The sequence below is a fragment of the Stegostoma tigrinum genome, chromosome 21 (assembly GCF_030684315.1).
Source record: "Stegostoma tigrinum isolate sSteTig4 chromosome 21, sSteTig4.hap1, whole genome shotgun sequence".
NCBI lineage: Eukaryota > Metazoa > Chordata > Chondrichthyes > Orectolobiformes > Stegostomatidae > Stegostoma > Stegostoma tigrinum.
In genome coordinates, this window is record NC_081374.1 from 40,679,884 (window position 1) to 40,705,434 (window position 25,551).

The window sequence follows — 25,551 nt, forward strand, 5'->3', positions numbered from 1 at the left end:
TAATTCCTCTCTTCAAGAAAGGAAATAGGGAAATCCCCGGCAATTATAGACCGGTAAGTCTCACGTCTGTCGTCTGCAAGGTGTTAGAAAGGATTCTGAGGGATAAGATTTATGACCATCTGGAAGAGCATGGCTTGATCAAATACAGTCAACACGGCTTTGTGAGGGGTAGGTCATGCCTTACAAACCTTATCGAGTTTTTTGAGGATGTGACTAGAAAGGTTGATGAGGGTCAAGCTGTGGATGTGGTGTATATGGACTTCAGTAAGGCATTTGATAAGGTTCCCCATGGAAGGCTCATTCAGAAGGTCAGGAGGAATGGGATACAGGGGAACTTAGCTGCTTGGATACAGAATTGGCTGGCCAACAGAAGACAGCGAGTGGTAGTAGAAGGAAAATATTCTGCCTGGAAGTCAGTGGTGAGTGGGGTTCCACAGGGCTCTGTCCTTGGGCCTCTACTGTTTGTAATTTTTATTAATGACTTGGACGAGGGAATTGAAGGATGGGTCAGCAAGTTTGCAGACGACACAAAGGTCGGAGGTGTCGTTGACAGTGTAGAGGGCTGTTGTAGGCTGCAGCGGGACATTGACAGGATGCAGAGATGGGCTGAGAGGTGGCAGATGGAGTTCAACCTGGATAAATGCGAGGTGATGCATTTTGGAAGGTCGAATTTGAAAGCTGAGTACAGGATTAAGGATAGGATTCTTGGCAGCGTGGAGGAACAGAGGGATCTTGGTGTGCAGATACATAGATCCCTTAAAATGGCCACCCAAGTGGACAGGGTTGTTAAGAAAGCATATGGTGTTTTGGCTTTCATTAACAGGGGGATTGAGTTTAAGAGTCGTGAGATCTTGTTGCAGCTCTATAAAACTTTGGTTAGACCGCACTTGGAATACTGCGTCCAGTTCTGGGCGCCCTATTATAGGAAAGATGTGGATGCTTTGGAGAGGGTTCAGAGGAGGTTTACCAGGATGCTGCCTGGACTGGAGGGCTTATCTTATGAAGAGAGGTTGACTGAGCTCGGTCTCTTTTCATTGGAGAAAAGGAGGAGGAGAGGTGACCTAATTGAGGTATACAAGATAATGAGAGGCATGGATAGAGTTGATAGCCAGAGACTATTTCCCAGGGCAGAAATGGCTAGCATGAGGGGTCATAGTTTTAAGCTGGTTGGTGGAAAGTATAGAGGGGATGTCAGAGGCAGGTTCTTTACGCAGAGAGTTGTGAGAGCATGGAATGCGTTGCCAGCAGCAGTTGTGGAAGCAAGGTCATTGGGGTCATTTAAGAGACTGCTGGACATGCATATGGTCACAGAAATTTGAGGGTGCATACATGAGGATCAATGGTCGGCACAACATTGTGGGCTGAAGGGCCTGTTCTGTGCTGTACTGTTCTATGTTCTATGTTCTATGTTCTAAAATACTCAGGAATGAATGGGAAGTGAGAAGGAATATTCCATATTGGAACACTATCATCATTATTTAGTCCTAGCATTGGCCTTGCCCTGAACAATTGCTATCCAATAACAAATAGCACTGAATCCCTTGTATCGATGTAAGCCCGCTTATCCCACCCCAGTCGGCCCCTGCTACAAATGAGAAAGAATAAAATTTGGCAATGAGTCTAGTAAAGTCTGTTTGGAAATTATGTAATGGTTGATGGAGCTAAGAGTGTTGCAAGGTGAAAAGTATGTGCCTGAGCCTTGCAGCCATGACAGTGAGGAATATGAATGTTGTGAATTCTCATATAATCCCTATAAGTGTTGAAACAGGCCACTTGGCCCAACATGTCCACACTGACTCTCTGGAAAGCATCCCAGCCAGACTCACACCACCACCCCCCCCATCCCCCCAATCCCATCCCTGTATTTCCCATGGCTAATCCACAGATCCTTGGAAACTATGGGCAATATAGCCAATGCATCTAACCTGCACATCTTTGGGCTGTGTTTGGAAACCCACACAGATTCAGGCAGAATTTGCCAACTCCACACAGTCGCCGAGGCTAGAATTGAAACCAGATTCCTGGCGCTGTGAGCCAGCAGTGCTACACACTGAACCACTATGCTGCCCATTTGGTTACTGATTAATAAAAATCATGGGTTGATAAAAGATGATTGTCATGATTTAGCTGAGGCTTGTGCTGCGTTTGCTATGGTATGACATTTGAAAAAGCATTCACTGACATTGACTTCTTGTGTAAGGTCATTCACTTCTTGCAACACCACATCCAGTCCTTTAGGGTTTGACTTTACCTCCCTGGCTCCTAAATAGGCTCTCTGCCATCTGACTGTTTGAAACATGGCCCTCTAGATGCAGAACACTTTCCCCTTTGATCTCCATCAAGGGTTCCAGCTTCTGAAAACATTGAAACCTACTGTTTCCCCTTTTGATATATCCCTGACTTTCCACATTTAACATTCTCTTCAATCACAATGCTGGTCCACCTGAAACATGTTTCTGCTCTGAGATCGCAAACTAACTTTAAGCAGTGCAGGATAGCTTTAATCAATGCTCATCGCTCATTGTCTTAGTCCAGTAATGAAGCAATGAACGTCAGGACTAACGCTGGCTGAATGCAGAGGTCTTTCAAATGAGTAGGCAACAATAAAAGCACTCAGGTCATTATTAAAACTCATACCAATGCATATTTTTAGTGGCTGTCCAATTTAGCCTCTGTTGTACCTAAACTGAATTATTCAGGATCTTTGAGATTAATATAGTGCAAATGTGCAAAACATATATTATATAACCGCATAATAGCTTCATTTATTAGAACACACAAACCAGAAATAATTGCATTCTGCAAGCATAAAGCAATTAACACATATTTCTTGTACTTTTTACAGTGTGGGAATCATATTACATTTTTAAATTGCTCACTCCACTGGATTCAATGGTGAAACACACTGAGGAATGGGTCTGGGAAGGTTTATTGAGGACACTTGATTATAATGAAAGCATTTGTCTGCTAAATGTAGACTGAGATATTAATGAGTAATATGATAGATTTATGCTTGATCTGCTTAAATAATCTTAAATCTACTGCAATAGAACACAATAAATCTAATGAAACTCCCAATTTTTGAAGGAGAATCAGGCTTCAATTGTAAGGAGACCATTATCTTCTTGATTTTTTTGATTCATCCATGGGGATATGGACGTCACTGGCTGGACTAGCATTTACTACTGATCTCTAGTTTCCCTTGAGGAGGTGGTTATGTGCTATCGTCTTAAACTACTGCAGTCCATGCGCTTACATAGAGCCACGATATCATCCGAGAGGGAATTCCAGGATTTTGACTCAATGACACTGAAGGAACAATGATATATTTCAGAGCCAGGATGGTGAGTGGCTTGGAGGGGAGCTTGCAGGTGGTGGTATTCTCACGTATCTGTTGCACTTGTCCTTCCAGAGGGAAGTGGCAGTGGATTTAGAAGGCGCTGCCTAAGGATCTTTGTTGCTTCTTATTCTGCTCTTTCTTTTCAAATATTTATCTCAAATAATGGGCAGCAGACACCTTGTGGCCCAGTGGGTAATGCCCTTGCTTCTGAGTTGGGAACTCTGCGTAGGACTTCAGGAATTGATGACCAAGGAAGATGTGATCATAGCATAGGCTAAACAGGCTGACGATCAACACATAAATCCTTCCAACATGTGCCAACAGCAGGTTGAAAAAGCAGGTGAGATTCCTGGACAGCCACGCGAAGGTTAAGAACAGAATCCTCTGCCGTTACCCCATAGCCCCATACTTATAAAGGTGAATATTGCCGCAGCAACACAGAGACAGTTTGGTTTAGTTGGTAGACTGGAAGGCATAGCCAAATTAGTGCCAATGGGGTTTAAACCACATTCCACTTGGTTGGATTTGGGATCTGCCTCCTTGCCACATCAGCAGTGGAGATCTTTTAGTTGTTGATTGGACCTACCTTCAGGCAGAAAACTGAAGAGGAAAACCGGTAGTATATGAAGGGAAAGTGGTGTAGTGATAATGTTACTGGGCTAGAGTAATCCAGACACCAGGTCTAATTGAGACACAGCACAAAACCTTGCCATGCAACCTGGGGAAATTAATTCATAAATTTGGGAAAAAAAGCACAACTACAGTCAGAGATAACGGGAACTGCAGATGCTGGAGAATCCGAGATAACAAAGTGTGGAGCTGGATGAACACAGCAGGCCAAGCAGCATCTCAGGAGCACAACAGTCATCCTGGGTTGTGAATGGATTCTGCTTCGAGGCCTGTTCACAAGTTGATTTGTGTGCAACTTGAACACAATATGGAACAATATAATGGGGCTGTTATGAAGGACAGGAAATGTTCATTTATTGGGTCTTTACTCCTGTGTGAGATTGTGTCCATACGACAAGCTTGGCAAGTTGGAAATTTGTGAATTGGCCACTCTTTGTAGCTCATTTATAATGACCATGAAGTTATAAAATTACTGAAAATACTCATCTGACCTTTAGGAAAGGAAATCTGTCATCCGTTCCTGGGTTAACTATGACCCTGGACCCCAAGGTCTGTGAAATGACCAAGCGAGCCATTGAACTGCTACAGAATGGTTAAGAAAGAATGAGCCTGCACAGAATATCCAGCTTCATTGCAGGCACTAGAAATGCCTTCACTGTCAGTGGATTTAAATACTGGAACCCCCTCTGTAATAGCACTATGGGTGTATCTTCACCATATAGACTGCAGCAGTTTGAGAAGGAAGCTCCCCAACAACTTTCACAAGGACAATTAGGGATGGGAAATAAATGCTTCTCTTGCCAATGGTGTTCACATCCTGGAAAAGAATAAAAGACAAATTGTTATGTGAACTGCAGAAGCATGGTTTGAATCACTTTCAGACCACAACCCAGTTTCTCCATCTCACGGACAATGCGACTGCTTTACTGTAAACAGCCCTTTCTAAATAAGGTAACAAGGTGTAGAGCTGGATGAACACAGCAAGCCAAGCAGCATCGGAGGAGTAGGAAAGCTGACGTTTCAGGCCTAGACCCTTCATCACAAATGGGGGAGGGGAAGGGTGTTTTGAAATAAATAGGGTGAGAGGGGGAGGCAGATTGAAGATGGATAGAGGAGAAGATAGGTGGAGAGGAGACAGACAGGTCAAAGAAGCAGGGATGGAGGCAGTAAACGTGAGTGTAGGTGGGGAGTTAGGGAGGGGAGGACAGACATGTCGGGGGGCGAAAAGGCTAGTAGATAGGAGACGGGGGTGGGCCTTGAGGTGGGTGGAGGGAATAGGTGGGAGGAAGGACAGGTTGGGGAGGCGGGGACAAGCTGGGCTGATTTTGGGATGCAGTAGGGGGAGGGGAGATTTTGAGGGTTGTGAAGTTCACATTGATACCATTGGGCTGCAGGGTTCCCAAGCGGAATATGAGTTTCTGTTCCTTCAACCTTTGGGTGGCATCGTTGTGGCACTGCAGGAGTCCCAGGATGGACAGGTCGTCCAAGGAATGGGAATAATTTTCTTTTACATTAGATTACCAAGATAGACACCAGATTCATTGACATGAGATCCATCTCATTTCTGCAACCTGGTGAACATTGACCATGAACTTTTATGTACACTGTTTAGCAGATCCAGCTGTCAATGATGGAACAATGGAGATTGGTGATGCCTAGGTAGCTGGAATCAGAGGAATGCAAAGTTTGGGGTGATACCAAGGAATGAGAATTTAAAGAAATGGAAGTAGGAGTAGGCCATTGAGCCCCAATGGGAACATTACAGGAGAAGCAAGAGTGTGGTCAGAGACAGATTACAGCAGAGATGAAAGGTTTCCAGCAATTCTAACAGGAGCAATTAAAACAGGAGCAGACAATGCTCAATGTCACATGGACAAAGTCAGTGTTTATATTACTTAGGGATGCAAGGTAGTTCATCACTACATAATAATTCTTAAATGTTCCAATGACACCTAAATAAGAAGTGGAATTATTCAGTTCGCTTAAGATTTTAACAACAACTAAAGTGGAATGTATGTGCAGAAATATTCAAGGCCCTTAGAGTTGGGTTTAGAATTAATGTTCTGATTGTTGATTCGTGGATCTCAACCTGATCCCATCCTCTGTCTACTTTTATGAAGAACAGCGGCTTCCCCTTATCCTCTAATTCCTCCACCCCACTCTTATCCTGGATCTCTCTGTTTAGTCATCAAGAAGAAAATTGTCTCCTAGTTTAAGAGTGGAGCCAACATTGTCAAAGTCAATCTTCTTCTAATTTCTCATCCATCATGTCAGAAGCATTCTCATTGAAATTTATTTAGGCCTTTTCCACAACAATTTTATTGCAAAACTAATGCTCAAGGGAGCTACTCAATACTAAACGTATATCCACTGAAGGCCACATGCGAACAATTACTTTTGAGTAAACTACTCTGACAGCATTTGGCAAGCAGCTCATGAATCTTGTACACTGATTCCATTAATTGACACAAAGCAACAAAACAGATCACAGTAAAAAAGAGCAAGGATAAATTAGCTAATTTTGAACATCCACATTTGCACTTATATGTTCACAAAGTTACCAAAAAAAGAACATTGAATAAGATGGGAGATTATATGAAATCAAGTTTAGATTTTATTTTCACAGACAAAGGCATCCAAGGAATCAGCAGTTAATATGTATGCAGAACAACCACCCTGAACACAAAGGATACATGGCCAGACCCCTAAGTAAATATCACACAGGAAAAATCATCCCAGTATAAATCAAATAATTACAAATATCCATAGTGGGTAGAGTTATGCTTCTTTTCCTGTCTGCAGTTTGGCCAGAATCATCTAAACCAAAGACAAAAGAAATCAATTTTAAACAATGATCTATAAAAGTTGTGTATTAGCAATCTCCTGCCTCAAAAAGATGAGCAAGAAGACACACTTGCCAAGAATCCCCAGACAAGTTAATCAAGATAACCTGGCTGTAGTTTACTACAGTTCAGTCAGGGAGTTCAAGGTACAATGGCAACACACACTTTTACATTTGTGTTGCAGTCTGGAATCATGGATAGCCGTAGGAGTGAGTCTAATTGCTTTCCAGCACATGCCTGAGCTGGAGTTTCTCCCATTCTTACCACCTGCCATTGGTATGCAGTGAAAGGAACTGCAGGCAGATACTCAACCTGTTTGATCATATTATGAACACACCTTCCTGGGCCATGAAGCCAAGGGGCAAGGATTGAACCTGAAGCTACTGGCTCAAAGGCACAAGGCCTTCTCAAAGCACCTCAACCTTAATTACTGTGGATGCAGGAAATGTGAAGTCAAAGCAGAAAGCATGGAGTAGTTCAACAGGTCTGGCAGCTTCAGTGGGGAGAGAAACCAAGTTAACACTTCAAGCCCGATATGACTCCCAGTTCTGAAGAAAAATGATGTTGAACTTGAAATACTTACTTTGTTTCTCTCTCCATAAATCTTGAGTTTCTCCAACAGTTTCTGATTTAATATTAGCGATATCTAATCTGTTGTTTGGACACCTGTTAAAATTAAGCATTTTGTGGATACAAAGGCCCCAATGGGCATCTTTTAAATATTTAAAGATCAAAACGTGCTCAATCCCCTAAGAAATTGATTCTTGTATGCTAAGGCAACAATAAATGGGTTTGAATAGCTTTTAAAATCATTTTCGGCTGTATGCCGTGAGTTATGAGTTAATGTAAATTTGATTGGCACTGCATTGCTGTTAACCTCACACAAACTGAAGCTCTAAGTCAAGCGCTCAGTATGTGTCAGGAAATTGCTGCATTTTTCATTGTAATTACAGGAGGATCTCACCACAGCCATTTATTTCATGTTGTAAGCTCCCTGTTAAATGACATGATTTATGAACCAGATATGAAACTGTTTGAAGGCCCAGAAAGGGAAATAATGAAACTTTGCAATCTTATTCTGGCCAATTGTTTCTACAGGGCTTTTAGTTTTTCTGTTGAAGGAAGAATCGCTTACTTATATTTTGGGTCTCTTCCTCCCTTTCTTGAAGTTAATTTTGCTTTTCCCGTCTTTATTTCACTTACTGTATCTAGTTTGACTCTAATTCACCCAAAATCCCTTCCTGTTTCTTCCTCTTTCTTTAGCAGCTCCTAACTTTCATGGGTTAATGTGAAAAACCCATGGACTCAGGTTTCAAATGCTTCGTTGATCTCATTATTCCACTAGCTGTTGGCATTTCAAGAACATTGTGTTGGTGGGGGTGCTAAAATGATAAAAAGTTCAATTCACATCACACACTACAATAGACTCCACTCCAGGAGTTACTCAGCTTTGATATTAAAATGTGGCATTTCAATAATCAAAGTAAGGTCACTGATCTGAACCTAGGTTACAGGTCATGAGATTGATAACACTGTTCAGAGGAAAAGCTGAAACTGAGATGGAAAGAAGGCAAAACATGAGGGGAAAAATCAACAGGAAAGTGAAAGTCAGTGCAAAAGAAGTTGTCATTGATAAAAGCTGACAATGTTAGTTTATCGCCTCAGCTGCAATTAGGCTCCAGAGTTCATGGGTCGCTCAAAGAATATCTGAACACTGGTCTTAAGGGATAAACCATACTGAAGATTGAACATAACTCTACCTTAGCATTTTATTATTACCACTGTACTGCAGACTTCGAGAATTTCATCAGCATCACTGCAGGCAATAAACTATTGCTCATAAAAAAGATATACCACTTTGTGTTGTCTTGGATATAAGGCCGCGGGATCCTAGTGTTTGCCCATTTTTAGGATACATCTTACTAAATCTGACAGCTTATTCTTCAAAACATTTTCCCCACTGTGCCATATCTATGCTCATATAAAAATGCTAAATTATCGACCACCAACAAAGAGTCTGCACTTTGCATGGAGGATAAAATAGAACAAGAAATATTGCGTTGAACATCTTCCTATGCTGATTGGAACAAGGCCATCCAGTTGAGCCTCATAGAATATGAGTTCCTTGATTGGGGCTGTTAATCCGGTCTAATCAAGGAACCCTGGATAACAGATAAGAACAGGAATGTCAGAGATTCTGTATACTCTGAAAGCTGGCTCTGAGGGAGCCAGATCACTGTCAAGGTCCTTTCACGAATAAATAAAGGGTGATTTGATGATGGAATACCAACCTCTGTGGAGCTAGTTCAGTGGCCACTATAGTGGAATTCACCTTTGAAGAGTTACACTCACTACAGTTGTCCGTGAGTTGCAGTGAGCATTTCTGGCATCACTACATAATAATTATTTGGGAAGCTTGACTTGTTTGATCCTGCTGTTGAAGATTGGGCCTGTATGTGGAAGGAATGCATTACTTTTTCTGGGAAAATAACATTGGGGGGAGACAAAATTCAACGAGGAATTCTCTTGGCAGTTTGCTGAGCCACAGCACTTTTGATTATTAGGAGCCTAACTTTCTGTGAGGCACCAGATACTGAAATCATTTGAGAGTTGATGGATTTAGCTAAGCAATAACACAACCCACCTCTAATTCTGAGACATTATTGGTTTTACTTGGCAATTTGAGAACTGGGTAAATCCTATCAGTACGTTAAGACAATTGACAGAGGCATGTGTTTTTTGTTTAACTCAAAGTGAATTGCTGAGAAATCATTTAGAATGTGGGATTAAAGATGTAACCATGTAAAAGTACCTACTCATTGAAGTCCAACTGGACTTCAAACAGGTGCTAAAAATTGATCTGTCATCATAAAATGTAGAAAGTGGAGTTTCTGAGTTACAGGGTATGCCGACAGCCAGAACTGAGTAAGACAACTCATAGGCCCATATCCAGCAGAGAGCTCACCCTTGAAAATCCACCAGCATCTGGTTTGAAACAATTAAATCACGTAGCGACTTCAAATCAGAATCAATCAAAATTAACATCTGGTTAAGTGGTCACCCAGTTCTAATGGAGGTTGAGACCAGCCCAACTGTACCAGTGATTGTGGAAACAGTTTTTATCAAAATTTGCTCTGGACTCTTGCCCTTACGTTTGCGCAAGACCTTGGCCAGGCTGAGAACCTATGATGGAAATCTCCTATACATTAAGGGCACAACTTTGGTTCTGATCTCTTAAAAGAAGCAGCTGGTTCAGTTACCACTGATTGGAGTAAAAGGCTCAGGCACAAGCTTGACAGGGCAAAATTAGTGTGAGAAAGTTCTACCAATACCTTTACAGATGTAAATTTGTAATAGTAATGGACACAAATCCCTGCTAAAAGAGGACAGGACCATGCCACTAACAGCTTCAGGTCGAATTCAGCAGTGGACCCTTATTCCCAGTGCACAGAATTAAAAGTTAGAACACTGTCCAGGAGGCTCAGTGACAAGAGAGGATGCCTTGAGCCACCACCTGCTGGCAGATACACCACTGCTGGTGCCATCACATTCTGGTTTTAAACTTTCTGGACACCCTTATGGTCACCACTGACAATATCAGGCTTTGGATGCAGAAAACACCATCCTGGCAAAATGGTAGCATCTGGTGTTATGGGCTAAACCAAAGGGTGATCACAACCATAATTGAAACCTTTTTGGACCCAAAGAGGCCCAATCACAGTCAAGGATAGCATATTGCTATTGGGAGGAAGAATGACACTCCCGAGCAAAGGTTTTTGCCAGGCACTATCTGAACTGCAGCAGGGTCACCCAGAGATTTCCAAAGTGAAGGCGTTGGTGAGACATTATGTCAGGTGGCCAGAACTGGATGCCAACATAGCTGCATTGGAGGGGCAGTGCCCAGTGTCCTAACAAGGACAACAATTGCCAGCAGCTCCCCATTACTTGTGGGAATGGAAATGGGAACCCTGGAGTTGGTTACATATTGACCATGCCAGTCCTTTCATGGGGTCTATGTTCTTAGCCATTGTGGACACTCACTCAAAGTGGTTGGGCATACAGAAAGCTCATTTGTCAAACATGGGGATGATGATTGTAAAGGTGCAAGCATCTTTTGCGACACACAGACTCCCAGAGGTGTTGGTCACAATTGTTTACCAGCAGAGAATTTCAGTATTTCTGAAAGTTGAATGGCATTTGGCATAAAAGGGCAGCACCACACCACCCATTGTCCAATTGTCTGGCAGAAAGAGCAGTCCAAACTTTGAAGGTAGGCTTAAAGAAACAGCATACAGCTTCATGAGACACCAAACTGTCTTGGTTCCTGTTTGATTATAGGACAACCCCTCACACAACCACAGGCACAACTCCAGCAGAGTTGTTAATGGGGAGAAGACTCTGCACTAGGTTAAGTCTGACTTCCCGGACCCTGCGACATGAGGTGGGGGGTGGGCTGGTCTGAAATTACATCAGGAATGCCAATGCTGGACACAAGGCTCCTTTTAGTGGGAGAGGCATTTGGCTTTATGGGATGACGTTTGGTGTCGAAATCACAGGAATAGCCTTGCGTGGGCACACAGCGTGGGGTACATGAGGTCAGATCCCATGACTTACCAAGTTTGGGCAGGAGAGACATTCCAGAACAAGAACACAAACCACATGAAAGCTGCAAGTTTGTAAACGGGGCAGGACCCCTGAGAGCATCCAGAAAGGCTGTCAGAACTCATGAGTTCTGCCCCTTTGCCTAATGTCACAGAAATCTCTGAGTCTGGGATGGACATGACTGATGTCACGGCCTCAATACTATTACTGCCTGAAAAAGAAGATAAATTTCTTCTCTCTAGGTGCCACAAGAGGACTACGCTCCTCTACACTCCTCCATGGAGTTGTATCAGTACTAATCAATTTCAAGTCCATTATAGTATAATATTTACTGAACACTGCTGCAGGAGTTCAGGTGTCAGGCCATGTTGTGAGGATTAAACATTGCCGAAGAGAAAATAACCACTAAACTGCAAAGATTTCCCTGGCTTTACAAAGGAAATAAGCATCCCAAGGACAATAAACAGGAACATTAAATTGTTTAATTCTAACAAAAACCCCAAATTCCTCCTGGGTTTTGAGATGTTATCAAATAAAACAGTTTTTGCCAGCCAGCTAAGCAGTAATGCTCAGCAGGTCATTGAACCAGGGAGGGATCAGGAGCAATGCACCAGAACAATGAACAGTACGGCAACACATTAATGTTTGGGAGGCAGCATTGAATCTGGTAAAGGAGGAGCTGCAATAAATCCGTCCCTCATTACATGCAAGGGAAATGATAGCTTTCATTTTGTTGTAAACCTCATGATTTCCTCTGCTGTAATATGAAACTACCACAACAGGACTCAGGAGGCTGTAAAATGTGTGGCAGCAATAAAAGTTGAGTGGCAGCAACAAGCACAAACATGGGCTTGATTGATGGAAGTAATTAGAGTGAAAAGATTAGAATATTCTGAACAGTTAGGACAATGTTAAAATTGCTGGTATAACAGTCTAAGCTACTTCAACTGCACTCATGCAGTTTGTGATGAAAACTCTGAAAGTCACGCTCACATGAAGCGCTCACATTCATCTCTTAGTCAATGCACAATGTACTCACAATGTTTGGCTGAGGGCCACAATATGTAGCAACATACTCAATTACTGCTATAAGGAAATATGATTTAGTTTAACAGCAGCATCAGATATACATAAGGCAATATGGGCCATTACAATACATAAACCATCAGCGCAACTTTGCTTAGAATTGATGGCAGTATATTATGTATGCTTAACAATATTTCTGGAATGAGTCTTTGTTTGCATGATCCATTTGACTGTACAGCAAATATTGCACATCTCATCATCTCTGTATAACATACTGCAGCAGTAAAATGTAAACTGCGCCTGAGAAATTCACACTGCAGCAAATAAATCTAGCCCAATAGAAACCCTTTATGTCATCAGACTTTCCACTGTCAGAAGGAAAATTGATAATCAGAGGACACAGATTCATGTTAATTGCCAAAAGGACAAATGGTAACATGAGGAGTGAGAAAGTGTTATCATCTGTAATGAACATTGTGAGTATGGTATTGAATAACTACTGGAGATATGAACATTTGGACCGGGTTCTGAGCAGAAAGGACAGTATGGGGCTAAATGGATAGCCCTTTCATAGAGCCAGCACAGACAAAATGACTTCGGTGATCTTAAATCTGAGCAGAACCATTCTATGACTCTATGCAAAGCAATTGTAGGATCAAATGTCTTTCGCATTGCAATTTCTCCAAAACTACTCCAAACTGGTTACAAAATTCGACAAGCCTTGACAACTTCTTTCCATGAACTGTATTGTTAACAAGCAACATCATTACACTCTGCTCTTGAAACACCAGCTTTGAAATGTTTCCTTTTGCTGTCAGTCTCTTTGCTATAGTTGTGCCATTGCAATGGCCCTTCTGCACTATTAAACTCACCTTTGTAGCACAAGTCAATTAGAATCATACAGAGTCATGTAGCACAGAAACAGATCCTTCGGTTCAACTGCCCATGCTGACCACATTCCCAAACTGAACTAGTCCCACCTGCCTGCGCTTGATTCATATCCTTCTAAACCTTTCCAATTCATGTACTTGTCTTTTAAACATTGTGGCTGTACCTGCATCCACCACTTCCTGCATAAGTTCATTCCACACCTGAACCACTCTCTGTGGAAAAAAAAGTTGTCCCTCATGCCTTTTTTAAAACCTTTCTCCTCTCACCTTAAACATATCCCCCACCCTAGGGAAAAGAACTTACCTATACCCATCTTGATTTTATAAACCTCTATAAAGTCATCTCTGAACTTCCTGTGCTCCAGTGAAAAAATCCCAGCCTACCAACCTCGCCTTATAGCTCAAGCCCTCCATTCCGAGCAACATCTTGTGAATCTTTTCTGAACACTCTCCAGCTTAATAAATATCCTTCCTGTAACGGGGCAACCAGGGCTGGAAACACAGTACTCCAGGTGAAGCCTCACCATTGCCCTGTAAACCTTAACATGATATCCCAACTCCTACGCCCAACTTAAAACTCTTACCAGATGGATCTATAGATGGAAGAGCCTAGCTTTATCTTCAAAAAGGTTTATTATCAATTAACTTCATACACATATCATTCATGCAAATTATTATTCTTTAAATTAGTCAGCAATTGTGCACTCTTGTATAAATATGGACACAAACACAGTTCCTCTTGTCTGTTATGGATTTTTCATTTAAAAACAAATCAATACATTTCCATTCTTAATAGGATAGCTTTCAATTTGCCAAAGGGCTAGCCACAAGGTCTTTTTGAGAAGATTCCTACATAATTGCTCGAAGAAGCTTGCCAGTCAAATATATTTCAACAAGATGTGCAATTAAAGTTACAGAGGTATGACTGGAACAAACACATTATCATTAATCAACCACCCAGCTTCTGTCTTTACTTTCAACAATTATTTCATCGCATATATCTTGCTGGGACAAATAAACTCGAACTGAAAGTGGCTGAAACCATACTGGAGCTAGTTGTGATGAGCACTAGATACAGACTTTGAATGAAGTATATCTATTTCAAAATTGAAAGCTTTTCTTTTGGTCAAATAAGTTGCATTATTTTGAAAGAATCGTTTAAAGATTAGCAAATAGGATGTTTTTGTTTTGCTACATGTATATTCACCAATCCTTTATCATAAAGTACTCACCAAATGCAGATCCATCCCTAACTTTGTTATTAAGCTTGTTAATAAGGGTGGTGCTGTTGTACCACCACATTTTAGAGGCTGGTGGCAGCTCTCAGATACCTCCTCCTATCCTCCTCTGGACCATGACCCCACCACATGGCACATCAAGCCATTGTATTTACTATGGCAACTGACCTCATTTTATCTGGTAGTCTCCGCTCTGCTATCTCTAAGCTGATAGTCCCCCAGCCCTGCACAGCTGTTTCTATCTCCTTCCAAAAATACACAAACAGGACTGCCAGGGAGGTCCCATTATTTCAGCCCGCTCCTGCCCCACACAACTCTTCTTTTTCTACATTGACTCAGTCCTATCTCCCTGGTTTGATCACTGCCCGCATACATCCATGATCCATCTGATGGGGGTTATGCCAGTTTTAAAACTCCTAGTTTGCAGGCTCCAGCTGCCGCCTCTTTACAATGGATGTGTGACCCCTTCGCACATCCATTCCCCCCAGGAAGGTCTAAGGGCTCTCCGCTTCTTCCTGGAGCAAAGGCTGAACTCACCCTCACCCTCAACAACTTCTCTTTTAATTCCTCTTGTTTTCTTCAGGTCAGACGGGTGGCCCTGGATACCTGAATGGGCCCCCTTTATGCCTGTCTCTTCATGGGGTACATGGAACATTCCTATTTCCAGTCCTATTCTGACCCCCACCTATTACTCTTTATCCAATACATCAAAGACATCATCAGTATTGCTTCCGTCTTTTGTCTGGAATTGAAGAAGTTCATTGATGTCACTTCCAATTTCCACCTTGCCCTCACTTTCACCTGGTTTATCTCTGACTCCTCCCTTCCCTTCCGTGACATCTCTGTTTCCGTTTCTCGGGATAGACTGACCACTAATATCTGCTATAAACTCACCAACTCCCACAGCTACCTGGATGTTATGTCCTCAAACCCTGCTTCCTGTAAGGACTCCATCCCATTCTCTCAGTTCCTCCATCTCATTCACATATGTTCAGATGAGGGCAGCTTCAACAAGGGAGCCTCTGAAATGTCCACCTTCTTTCTCAACTGAGGATTCTCCAGCACCATTATCCACAGGACCCTCAACCAGGATTGACCCATCTCCTACATTTCCACCGTCACCCCCTCTCTTCTCTCCTACACTGTGATCGGGTTCCACTTGTCCTTACCTACCATCCCACCAGCATCCACATCCAGAAGATCATCAGCACCATTTCTGCCACCTCCAGCAAGACACCACTATCAAACACATATTCTCTTTCCCTCCCTTGTCCACCTTCCACAGGGACTATTCCCTCTGGGACACCCTGGTGCACACTTCCTTCATTGCCATCACCTTCCCACAGCCCCACAACACCTTCCCCTGTAACTGGTGAAGGTGCCCCTCCATTTACCTCCTCCCTCATTATCAAAGGGCCCAAACATACCTTTCAGGTCAAACAGCACTTCATGTCGACTTCCAAAGTCTAGTGTACTGCATTCCCTGTCCACAATGTGGTCTCCTCTGCATTGAGGAAACAAAGTGTAGACTGGATGGCCACTTCATAGAACACCTATGTTCTGCCTGCAAAAAAGACCCTGGGCTTCCAATTGCCTGCTACTTTAGCACACCACCCTGTTGCCTGGCTAACATCTCTGTCTCTGGCTTTCTGTAGCCCTCCAGTGAAACTCAGCACAAACTGGAATAACAGCACTTCATTTTCTGCTTTAGGACCCTGCAGCCATCCCAACTCAATATCGAGTTCAATAATTTTAGGGCCTGAACTCTGCAATGTCCTAACCCCCTACCCCACACACCAGGCCTTTTTTTAAAAACATAGCCTGCCATTACACACTGCCTAGCATTAGTTACTAACAGTCTCAATTAACAGCTATTTGTCCTCCTATCCAGATTATTATCAACTCCTTTGTCTGTTCAACTGTTCCTCTCTCTGTTTCGGCTCTATCTCCACCTATTGTTTACTCCTTACTCCTTCCCCCTCCCTATCTTCTGCATATAAATAGGCATTTTCCTAGCCACCATCAGCTCTGAGGAAGGGTCTGTTGTCCTGAAAGATTAATTCTGAATTTTCTTCACAGATGCTGCCAGATCTATTAATTTTTTCCAGCAACTTCTGTTGTTGTTGCCCATTGCGGAGTTGGGGTATTTGACTTGATAGTCCAGGAGCTAAAAAAAAAATCTGAAGATGTACTTAAAAATCTGAAGATATACTTACTAAATAAATATAAGAACCAACTAGACAGGTGACTAGTTAACCATTAGTCTGCGTTAATAGAGCTGGATTAAATCACCAAAAAGCCTAACGGCAGGAATCCACATTAAATCCAATAGGATTATCAAATTTAGATACAACATTTGCTCCTATTTTTAAGACACCATAAGTAGTCGTGGTTGTGCTATTGCCAATAACAATTCTTCCGGATCCAGTTTTTCCTTTGCTTCTGCTTTGACTGCCGCCACCTTTTGCCCCGCACCAACATACTGTTTGTCATTAAATCATTCTTGCCTTCTGTCTAATCACAAGCTTACCCCTCTACTTTCCCTACTCTCTCCTCCTCTTTCAACGCACTTGTTGAAAACCTGTCATATCTGTAATGTGTTTCCGTTCCATTTCCTGCTCCCTAGATGCAGCCCGACCTGTTGAGCAGTCGTTCCCGTTTCCATGTCAGATTTCCACCCTCCTGCTCTGTATCAGAGACATTAGACTGCGGACAGCACTGGTTAGAGCGCAATATGCTGAATGAAACCTATACTTTGAGGCAATATCGCCAATATTTAATGCCCAAAGCAAGCAATCGATTGATCTCACAAAATTAGATGCTCCAAAGTATACTGTTAATTAGGTGATGTCACTGTTGTTTTAACCTAGATTTAGGACATCAACAATCTACACATTTGGTGAATCTTGTGACGGTTCCATGTGAACACAGACCCTCGTTGTTAACAAGAAAACATCTATTGAATTTCACAGGGTCCTAAATTCTAGAAAATGCAATTGTCATTAAAATTTATGATAAATGCCTTAATACTTTGAAAAGATGAGGCAGCCAGTGATGGAGGGAGAACACGGCAAAATAAAATGATGGAGTAAGATGATTATTAAAATTTTAATTACACCTTGCACCATCCAATGATATTCAGCTTTCAATTCCCGCATTTCTCTCCTTCCAACCCTAATACTCGAAAGCGTGGCTGTTTAACTCTTCTGATTAAAGGGCATACTGTTCATGGGAAAGACAATTTTACAGTGAATACTTTTGAAGTCTCTCTGTTTCTATCGCCACCCAAATCAGTGAGCAAACTACAGAAGAATCTGGCTGAATTCCATCTTATCAAAAGAAGCATAATCTCCGGGGAGAAATCTGTGTATGCATGTGTATAGTTCTCCCTCTCAACCTGGCAGCGATTACTTAAACTGAACCACTTCATCTCCTGCCTTGAGGAATACAAATAATTCCGTGCTCAGTAACAGAGACGAGGACATTAGGTTCCAAGAGGCGAAAAACGACAGTCAGAAGCGATTAAACCGCTAGGTGGAACATCAGGTAGCAACGCCGCACAGGCACTATCTACACTCATCTGTTGGCGGGAGTGGGCACTCAGTAAAGCCAACAAGAAAATAGGCAAGTGGAAAAAAAATCTAAGCAGATCCAATTGCTATTTGGCTCAGTGTATGTAACAGCAGATGGGAAGGTTGTATTAAAGCGGTCGGACTTACCTTTAGAATATAATAGCCTCCACACAGTTACAGTGGAGCTTCATCTCACCGTCTCTCTATTGGCGTGAGGGTTTCTTAAAACACAGAGGTGAGAATTCAGTGCCTCTTGATCTCATTGGTACATCGTCCCAATCGGTCTCAGTCTCAAATGTTTTCAGTCTAATCTTAGCAATCTTCAATTCGTAGCTTACAGTATAGTTGGTTTCCCAACTGAACCCAGCCTGCTTTCCTGAAAACTTAAACATTGAACTTAACACATTCAGCTGCTCCACGCATACAGCACTGACCTAACGCCTCCCAAAGGGCGGTGTGCTCGATAGCGTCCTAATCTCTGCGTAAGTAGATTTTAAGCGTTTTTTAAAAGAATAGTGCAATGCATCTTCACTCCAACTTAATAGACTTTTTACCTCGTCTGGAAAGAAACCATTTCCCATGCAATCTAAAGATTTAGCACGATATCGTTTACTCACCTGCTCTCAAAACACAGCCTCAAGCTGCCAGGCAATAATGTGTAGATTCAATCTGCACAAAATAGCTGCTAGGTCTCTTCTCAGCACATCATTGAGCATTCAAAGAACCAAATTCAAACGATCCCAGTTTTAACTTTGAGCCAACTAGCTATGTCAGACCAGGATCAATGATAATCATAGTAAAATAATATTCAAGATTAACTCTAAAAACTTAAAATCCCCTCAGCTGCACCCCACATGAAATCAACACATATTAAATAGGTATCTTAACATTACAAGCAAGAGATTTGTTTTTTCAAACGTTCCACCACTACCTGCTAATAGAAATCTGAAAGTAACAATTCAGAAACCCGGTTAAATATACAGAGGAACATACCTTTAACACGGCCCGAGCTCCCGATTGACTCACATAGGAATCTGAGATTCAGCACTGGACAGCTCCTTCGTACAACCGCGTGGCAGGGAGAATGACTGCAATTCTAACACTTCACCCCCGGCCCCCCCCAAGAAAGTCTCCAAATCACAACTCGGATGCTCACGTACCATGTCGGAATCAACAGATAGCAGGACAACTTCACCAAACACCTAGCCTTAACGCCAACTTTCACCTGCAGCTTCTGATGGAGCTGTTAACCGAACCTCAGCCGGAGAACAGACTTCTCTCGGGTAACCTAAACGCTGCTGTAGGCTCCAAAGCGGACAATAGAACGTAGCCCAGTGTGTGATGGAAAGCTGATGGATGCAGCCCCTCATAATTGGAATAGATACCAGAAATGGACAGTGAATGTGACAGAGAGACTGAAAACTCGAATCTATAGCTTGATACAATAAACTCACATGGATATATCACATTCGACAGAGAAGACACGCAACATGGTCTAGTTGTAAAATTTTACAATTTTGTTCCACCAGCGTTTTTGCTTTGCAAACGTCAAGTCAGCAAACGGATCTCACCACTCACTGTTGATCGTCGGTTGCCACGATGATCTTGGATGGATTCTCACCGAAAGGAAAGCACTTTATATTTGAATAACAAGCAACTCCAGCAGACGGCAGTCAGCTCTCCGAGAGAGCAGGCAATATATAATGCCTGATTCCTTCTCCCAGCACGCCAGTTGAAGTGGGATGGCTGATTTCAGCGTCTCTCGGAGAGCTAGCTAGCTGCTGCCCTGGGTGAAATCGGTGACTGTTTCCCTCTAGTGCCAAGAGCCTGTCAGGGAACAACTTGCCATTTCAGGCATTGCAAAGTGGCTGCTTCCCTTTACTGCACTGAAGAGTTACAATGTTAAACAAGCCAAAAGCCCTGCTGTGTCTCTCCCGTTCACTTTCCACGGGAACTTTTACAGGCTCTCTTTACAATTGAATCGCATTAAATTTTATACTGGGATGACTGTTTATTCACTGTAAAGTAACCGTATGAATGATATATGAATCCGCAATACTTTCCCATACTTACATTAGAAATCTATAGATCCCTTCGCCATCATTATGATACGATGTTACTCTGGTCGTATTGAAATTTAGTTGGCTATTTTAGTTTAATGAAAGGACATTGGTTTATTCTCCAAACTTACTGAAATGACGCTTTCCCATTAATGTTACTTGTGTTCAACTGTTTCCTCACTTTACCTGTCTCAGTTACACTGGGGAGCTGATCCGAGGAAGAAAACACAAACTCCAGGCACTTCTCATGTTCCAGAAGGTTCTTGGTACACAATTCGTTGACCAGCCCGATGGCCTTTTGACACAGGATCACATGGTCCTCCCGGTTGGTACTCATCTCCTAAAAGGCATCTTTCCTCCTGCGAAGTGGACAAGAGATCAGGAGCTGGTAAGGACCCGCTCAGTCCAGCGCGGAGCGCATCTGCAACTCGCCGGTGCTGAAACGACCCATTAGGAACCTCCCCTTACATCCAAAGACACACATCAATGCCAAAGATTGGCAGTCCAGCGGCTACCGTTTTCTGAAATCTTACTGGCTTCCAGATTTTTTCTGGGAGTGTTTGGAGAGATCTTATTTATTTTGCGTTGATGAGGCGTGGTCTCTCTCCCTCTCTTTCAGGAACCTCTTAAAATACAGTTTTGAATTCTGGGCAAGGTTTGAAATGGCATACAAGCTTGACCGTTGAGTAAGATGATCACTTCATTGGTTTCACACATTGGCGACCTTCTTAGATTTGCTTGCATTGCGACTTGTTCTTCTGCAGTGAAGTTACAACAGGCACTTTCCTCGCACTTTTCATTTCAAACTATTGGTTCCACGTTACCCTGCAAAATAAAATGAATAGAAGGTGTAACAATTAGATCAGAATTCAATACAGCTATATTGTGCAGGTCGTTCTGTTAGCTTTGACAAAGGTTAGTGCAATTCCCCAAGTTGAAATACCATGCCCAGAAACCAAACTTTCGGTGTGACTCAAAATTGCACACCGACTTCTCTTTGTTTACTCCTGATTCACTCACCAATGTTGTGACAATCAGTTTGCTCTTAAAATCCAATCCATGAAACACGTCCCCGAGGACTGCTGATTTTATTTCATATTCGCTGCTCCTAAACGTGATTTTGTGTACCTTACATTTTGAACCCCGTACTACAACTTGGCTATTTCGGAGAAAATCGGCAGGTATTGAGTTAAGTTTGCATCACATACACATTCAATGATTTCGATTCTGTTCGTATTTTTCTTCCAGCAATAGGCCAGGAAATGTCAGGATTATTTACTGTCCGATAGTTAGAGATGCCCATTTTGTGAGCAGATTTAACTACAGTGTATTTTAACGCATTTTCCTTACGGCAATCTGACTTCAGGTTTTGCCCAGTGTAGTTTATGGTCCTTTTCTGCAAACATGGTTCTCATGACTGATTTCATTTTTTTCTGGTTTGTCTGTTGCTCTAGTTGCCTGCTCTTCTCCGCAGGAAGACTGCTTGTCAGGAATACTCCAGTCAGATTTCTCTCACTGTCCAGGGCTAGGAGCTGAAACAGCTTCTGGTTGAGGCATTGGCTCAGGCTCCATCAATAGAACAGTTCTAATGTTGTGTCTCTAATAGCAGCGCTTACCTTCAATATTGGTACCGGTCATCACAATCGTGAGTATGGTTTTCGCATCACGCTCCTTTGATGGTATTGCTTGCTGCTTCAGTTTTCATTCCTTTTCAATGGGCCATTTACAGTCCACCTGTCCTCCATCGTTTACAACAGCCTGAACATTCCAGTCACAGTTTCAGAGCAAATCACTTTTTTTAAAATCATTCATTGGCAGCAAATGTATGGCACATAGAGTCATGCAGCATGGAAGCGACGGGCCTTTCGGTTTAACCAGTTCATTGCCGACCACAATCCCAAACTAAACTAGTCCCACCTGCCTTCTCCTGGTCTATATCTCTCCAAACCTCTCCTATTCATGCACTTATCCAAATGTCTTTTAAACATTGCAATTACACCCGCATTCATCACTTCCTCTGGAAGTTCAATCCACACAGGATTTCATCCTGGAGACCAGTTACTAGTGGTGTACCGCAAGGGTCGGTGTTGGGTCCACTGCTGTTTGTCATTTTTATAAATGACCTGGATGAGGGCGTAGAAGGATGGGTTAGTAAATTTGCAGACGACACTAAGGTCGGTGGAGTTGTGGATAGTGACAAAGGATGCTGTAGGTTGCAGAGAGACATAGATAAGCTGCAGAGCTGAGCTGAGAGGTGGCAAATTGAGTTTAATGCAGACAAGTGTGAGGTGATTCACTTTGGAAGGTGTAACCGGAAGGCAAAGTACTGGGCTAATGGTAAGATTCTTAGTAGTGTAGATGAGCAGAGAGATCTCGGTGTCCATGTACACAGATCCTTGAAAGTTGCCACCCAGCTTGACAGGGCTCTTAAGAAGGCATACAGTGTTTTAGCTTTTATTAATAGAGGAATCGAGTTCCGGAACCAAGAGGTTATGGTGAAGCTGTACAAAACTCTGATGCAGCCGCACTTGGAGTATTGTGTACAGTTCTGGTCACCGCATTATAAGAAGGATGTGGAAGCTTTGGAAAGGGTGCAGAGGTACTAGGATGTTGCCTGGTATGGAGGGAAGGTCTTGCAAGGAAAGGCTGAGGGACTTGAGGCTGTTTTCATTAGAGAGAAGAAGGTTGAGAGGTGACTTAATTGAAATATATAAAATAATCAGAGGGTTAGATAGGGAGAGCCTTTTTCCTAGGATGGTGACGGCCAGCACAAGGGGGCATAGCTTTAAATTGAGGTGCGAAAGATATAGGACAGATGTCAGACGTAGTTTCTTTACTCAGAGAGTAGTAAGGGAATGGAACGCTTTGCCTGCAATGGCAGTAGGTTCGCCAACTTTACGTTCATTTAAGTCGTCATTGGACAAGCACATGGACGTACATGGAATAGTGTAGGTTAGATGGGCTTGAGATCGGTATGACAGGTCGGCACAACATCGTGGGGCGAAGGGCCTGTACTGTGCTGTAATGTTCTATGAACTATCCTCTGTGTAAAAGAAACACTCCCCCTCATATCTTGTTTTTAAATCTCTCTCCTCTCACTTTAAACATTTCCCTTTAGACTTGAAATTTCCTTTTGTAGGGAAAAGACAACTACCATTAGCTCTATCAAGAGCCCTCCTTGTTTTATAAACTTCTATAAGGCCTCCTATGGGGTGTTGGTGTCGACTGTATTTGTTCTTCTTGGTGATGGAGTCACAAATCACCTCTCTGAGATTGTTTGTGTATTTGTGTCTCTTTTATGATCCTTGCTGATTCATCCTCTTTCACCACGTGAGTTTGAATTACAACATTGAAATATATTAGCATTCAATCAAGATTCTTTTTGGCCAGTCATCAATGCAACATTTATAATAGTTATGAGCAGTTGTCTAGTAATTACTTGAAAATCCCCTGTTTTAAACTAAATTTAACCCTGCTGTCCTACTTTCTACTCTTTGCACCATTTCGGTGGTTGACATCTGGCAGTGGACTGTGGATTATCAGCAATATATTATTACAGACCCACCTATTCTGGCATATTTTCGCTTGATAAATCATTGTGTACTCTCGTAGACCCAAGCCTTGTTCCGTATCCTGTAGCAGCTTTCTTTCTCAGGGTCAACAATCCTTATCCTTCCGTCGTCTCAATGCTCCTCCAATTTTACAGGTTTATTTCAAATGTTACTTAAGTTGAAATGCTGCACTCCAATACTTTGTTAAAGTTACCCCAGGCCTTTTGGAGTTTTTAAGGTACTCAAATATCTATCCGTCACTTTTGGAGCCCACCATTCAACTACTTATGTTTTAAGTTCTGGAACTTAGTCCACTAGATACTTCCAAACATTTATAAAACATTTATTAATGACAAGCTCATTGACTAACTGTTGCCTCAACTGACTTCATATTAGTTTATAACACACCCAGGAATTGCAACAATATTCTTTCCCATTACAAAAATACATTGTAAGTGCAATTTTTTAAAAATTAAAACAAATTTTTTTTGAATTATTGGTTAATGTTTCTTGTTTATTAATGATTGTAACATGATTTTATTACTGTTATAAATAACACATAAATTCATTCCACAATTACAAGTATCCTAATATTAAGTACTCCTTCCCTGCAATATGGCTTAAATAAGTCCCCATGTCCCATCAGCAAACAAATTAGCTCCTAATCTGCTGTTGTGCAAAATATGTTTTGTTTTTAAGACATGAAGGTACTAAAGAGAGTGCAAAAACAATTAATGAGAATGGTTCTGGGGGTGGGAATTTGAGTAATGTAGATATATTCAAGAAGTTGGGACTGTTTTTTTCTTGAAAAAAAGGTTGAGAAGAGATTTAATGGATGTGTTCCACCATGAGTTGTCTGAGCACAGTTGTTAGAGTAATGCTGCACTGTTGGAGGAAGGATCGAGAAAAGAAGGGCATGGTTTTGAGGTCAAAAATAAAGAATTGCAGATGCTGGAAATACAAACCCACTACAAAACCACTGACTCAACCATTACCTTGTCCACAATCTTCTCACCCCACTTCCTATGAAGAATCCACCTGTTCTCCCAGTTCTTTCATCTCCATTGCATCTGTTCTGATGGTGCCAGCTTCCACAAAGAGGGCACCAAAATGTCCCACGTATCAACATCTGCTCCACACAGCACACCCATCCAACAACAAGAATCATGTACCACTCTTTTCGGTGGTTGACATCTGGCAGTACACAAGGGATTATCAGCAATATATTATTACAGACCCACCTATTCTGGCATATTTTTGCTTGATAAATCATTGCGTATTCTCGTAGACCCAAGCCTTGTTCCATATCCCGTAGCAGCTTTCTTTCTCAGGGTCAACAATCCTTATCCTTCCGTCATCTCAATGCTCCTCCAATTTTACAGGTTTATTTCAAATGTTACTTAAGTTGAAATGCTGCACTCCAATACCTTGTTAAAGTTACCCCAGGCCTTTTGGAGTTTTTAAAGTACTCAAATATCTATCCATCACTTTTGGAGCCCACCATTCAACTACTTATGTTTTAAGTTCTGGAATTCTGAAATAAATACTTCCAAACATTTATTAATAACAAGCTCATTGACTAACTGATTTCCCCACCCCGCCCCTCTCTCCAAAATCATCAGCTCCCCGCATTCAAAGTCAACACATCCACCAGGATCAATGAATCCTCTGGAATTATTGGCCACAATCTTCACCTCTCCCTCAGGCACATCTAGGTTTCCCCTGAAATTAATGGTTCACTATGCGTCTTGCAAGATCAGAACTTCCTCTCCTAGAATCAAATAAGGTGATGGGTATGA

At 42.1% G+C, this 25,551-nt stretch overlaps 1 protein-coding gene across 1 annotated transcript in view; it reads right to left on the bottom strand.

Moving 5' to 3' along the window:
• The window catches only part of LOC125462695 (synaptotagmin-6-like), a 275,426-nt gene extending 254,888 nt beyond the window's left edge, over positions 1-20,538 (bottom strand). Inside the window, exon 1 of the mRNA XM_059653266.1 lies at positions 20,388-20,538. Coding sequence (XP_059509249.1) covers positions 20,388-20,538 — 151 coding nt within the window. The remainder of the gene's footprint in view (positions 1-20,387) is intronic.
• Between the last annotated feature and the right edge of the window lie 5,013 nt (positions 20,539-25,551).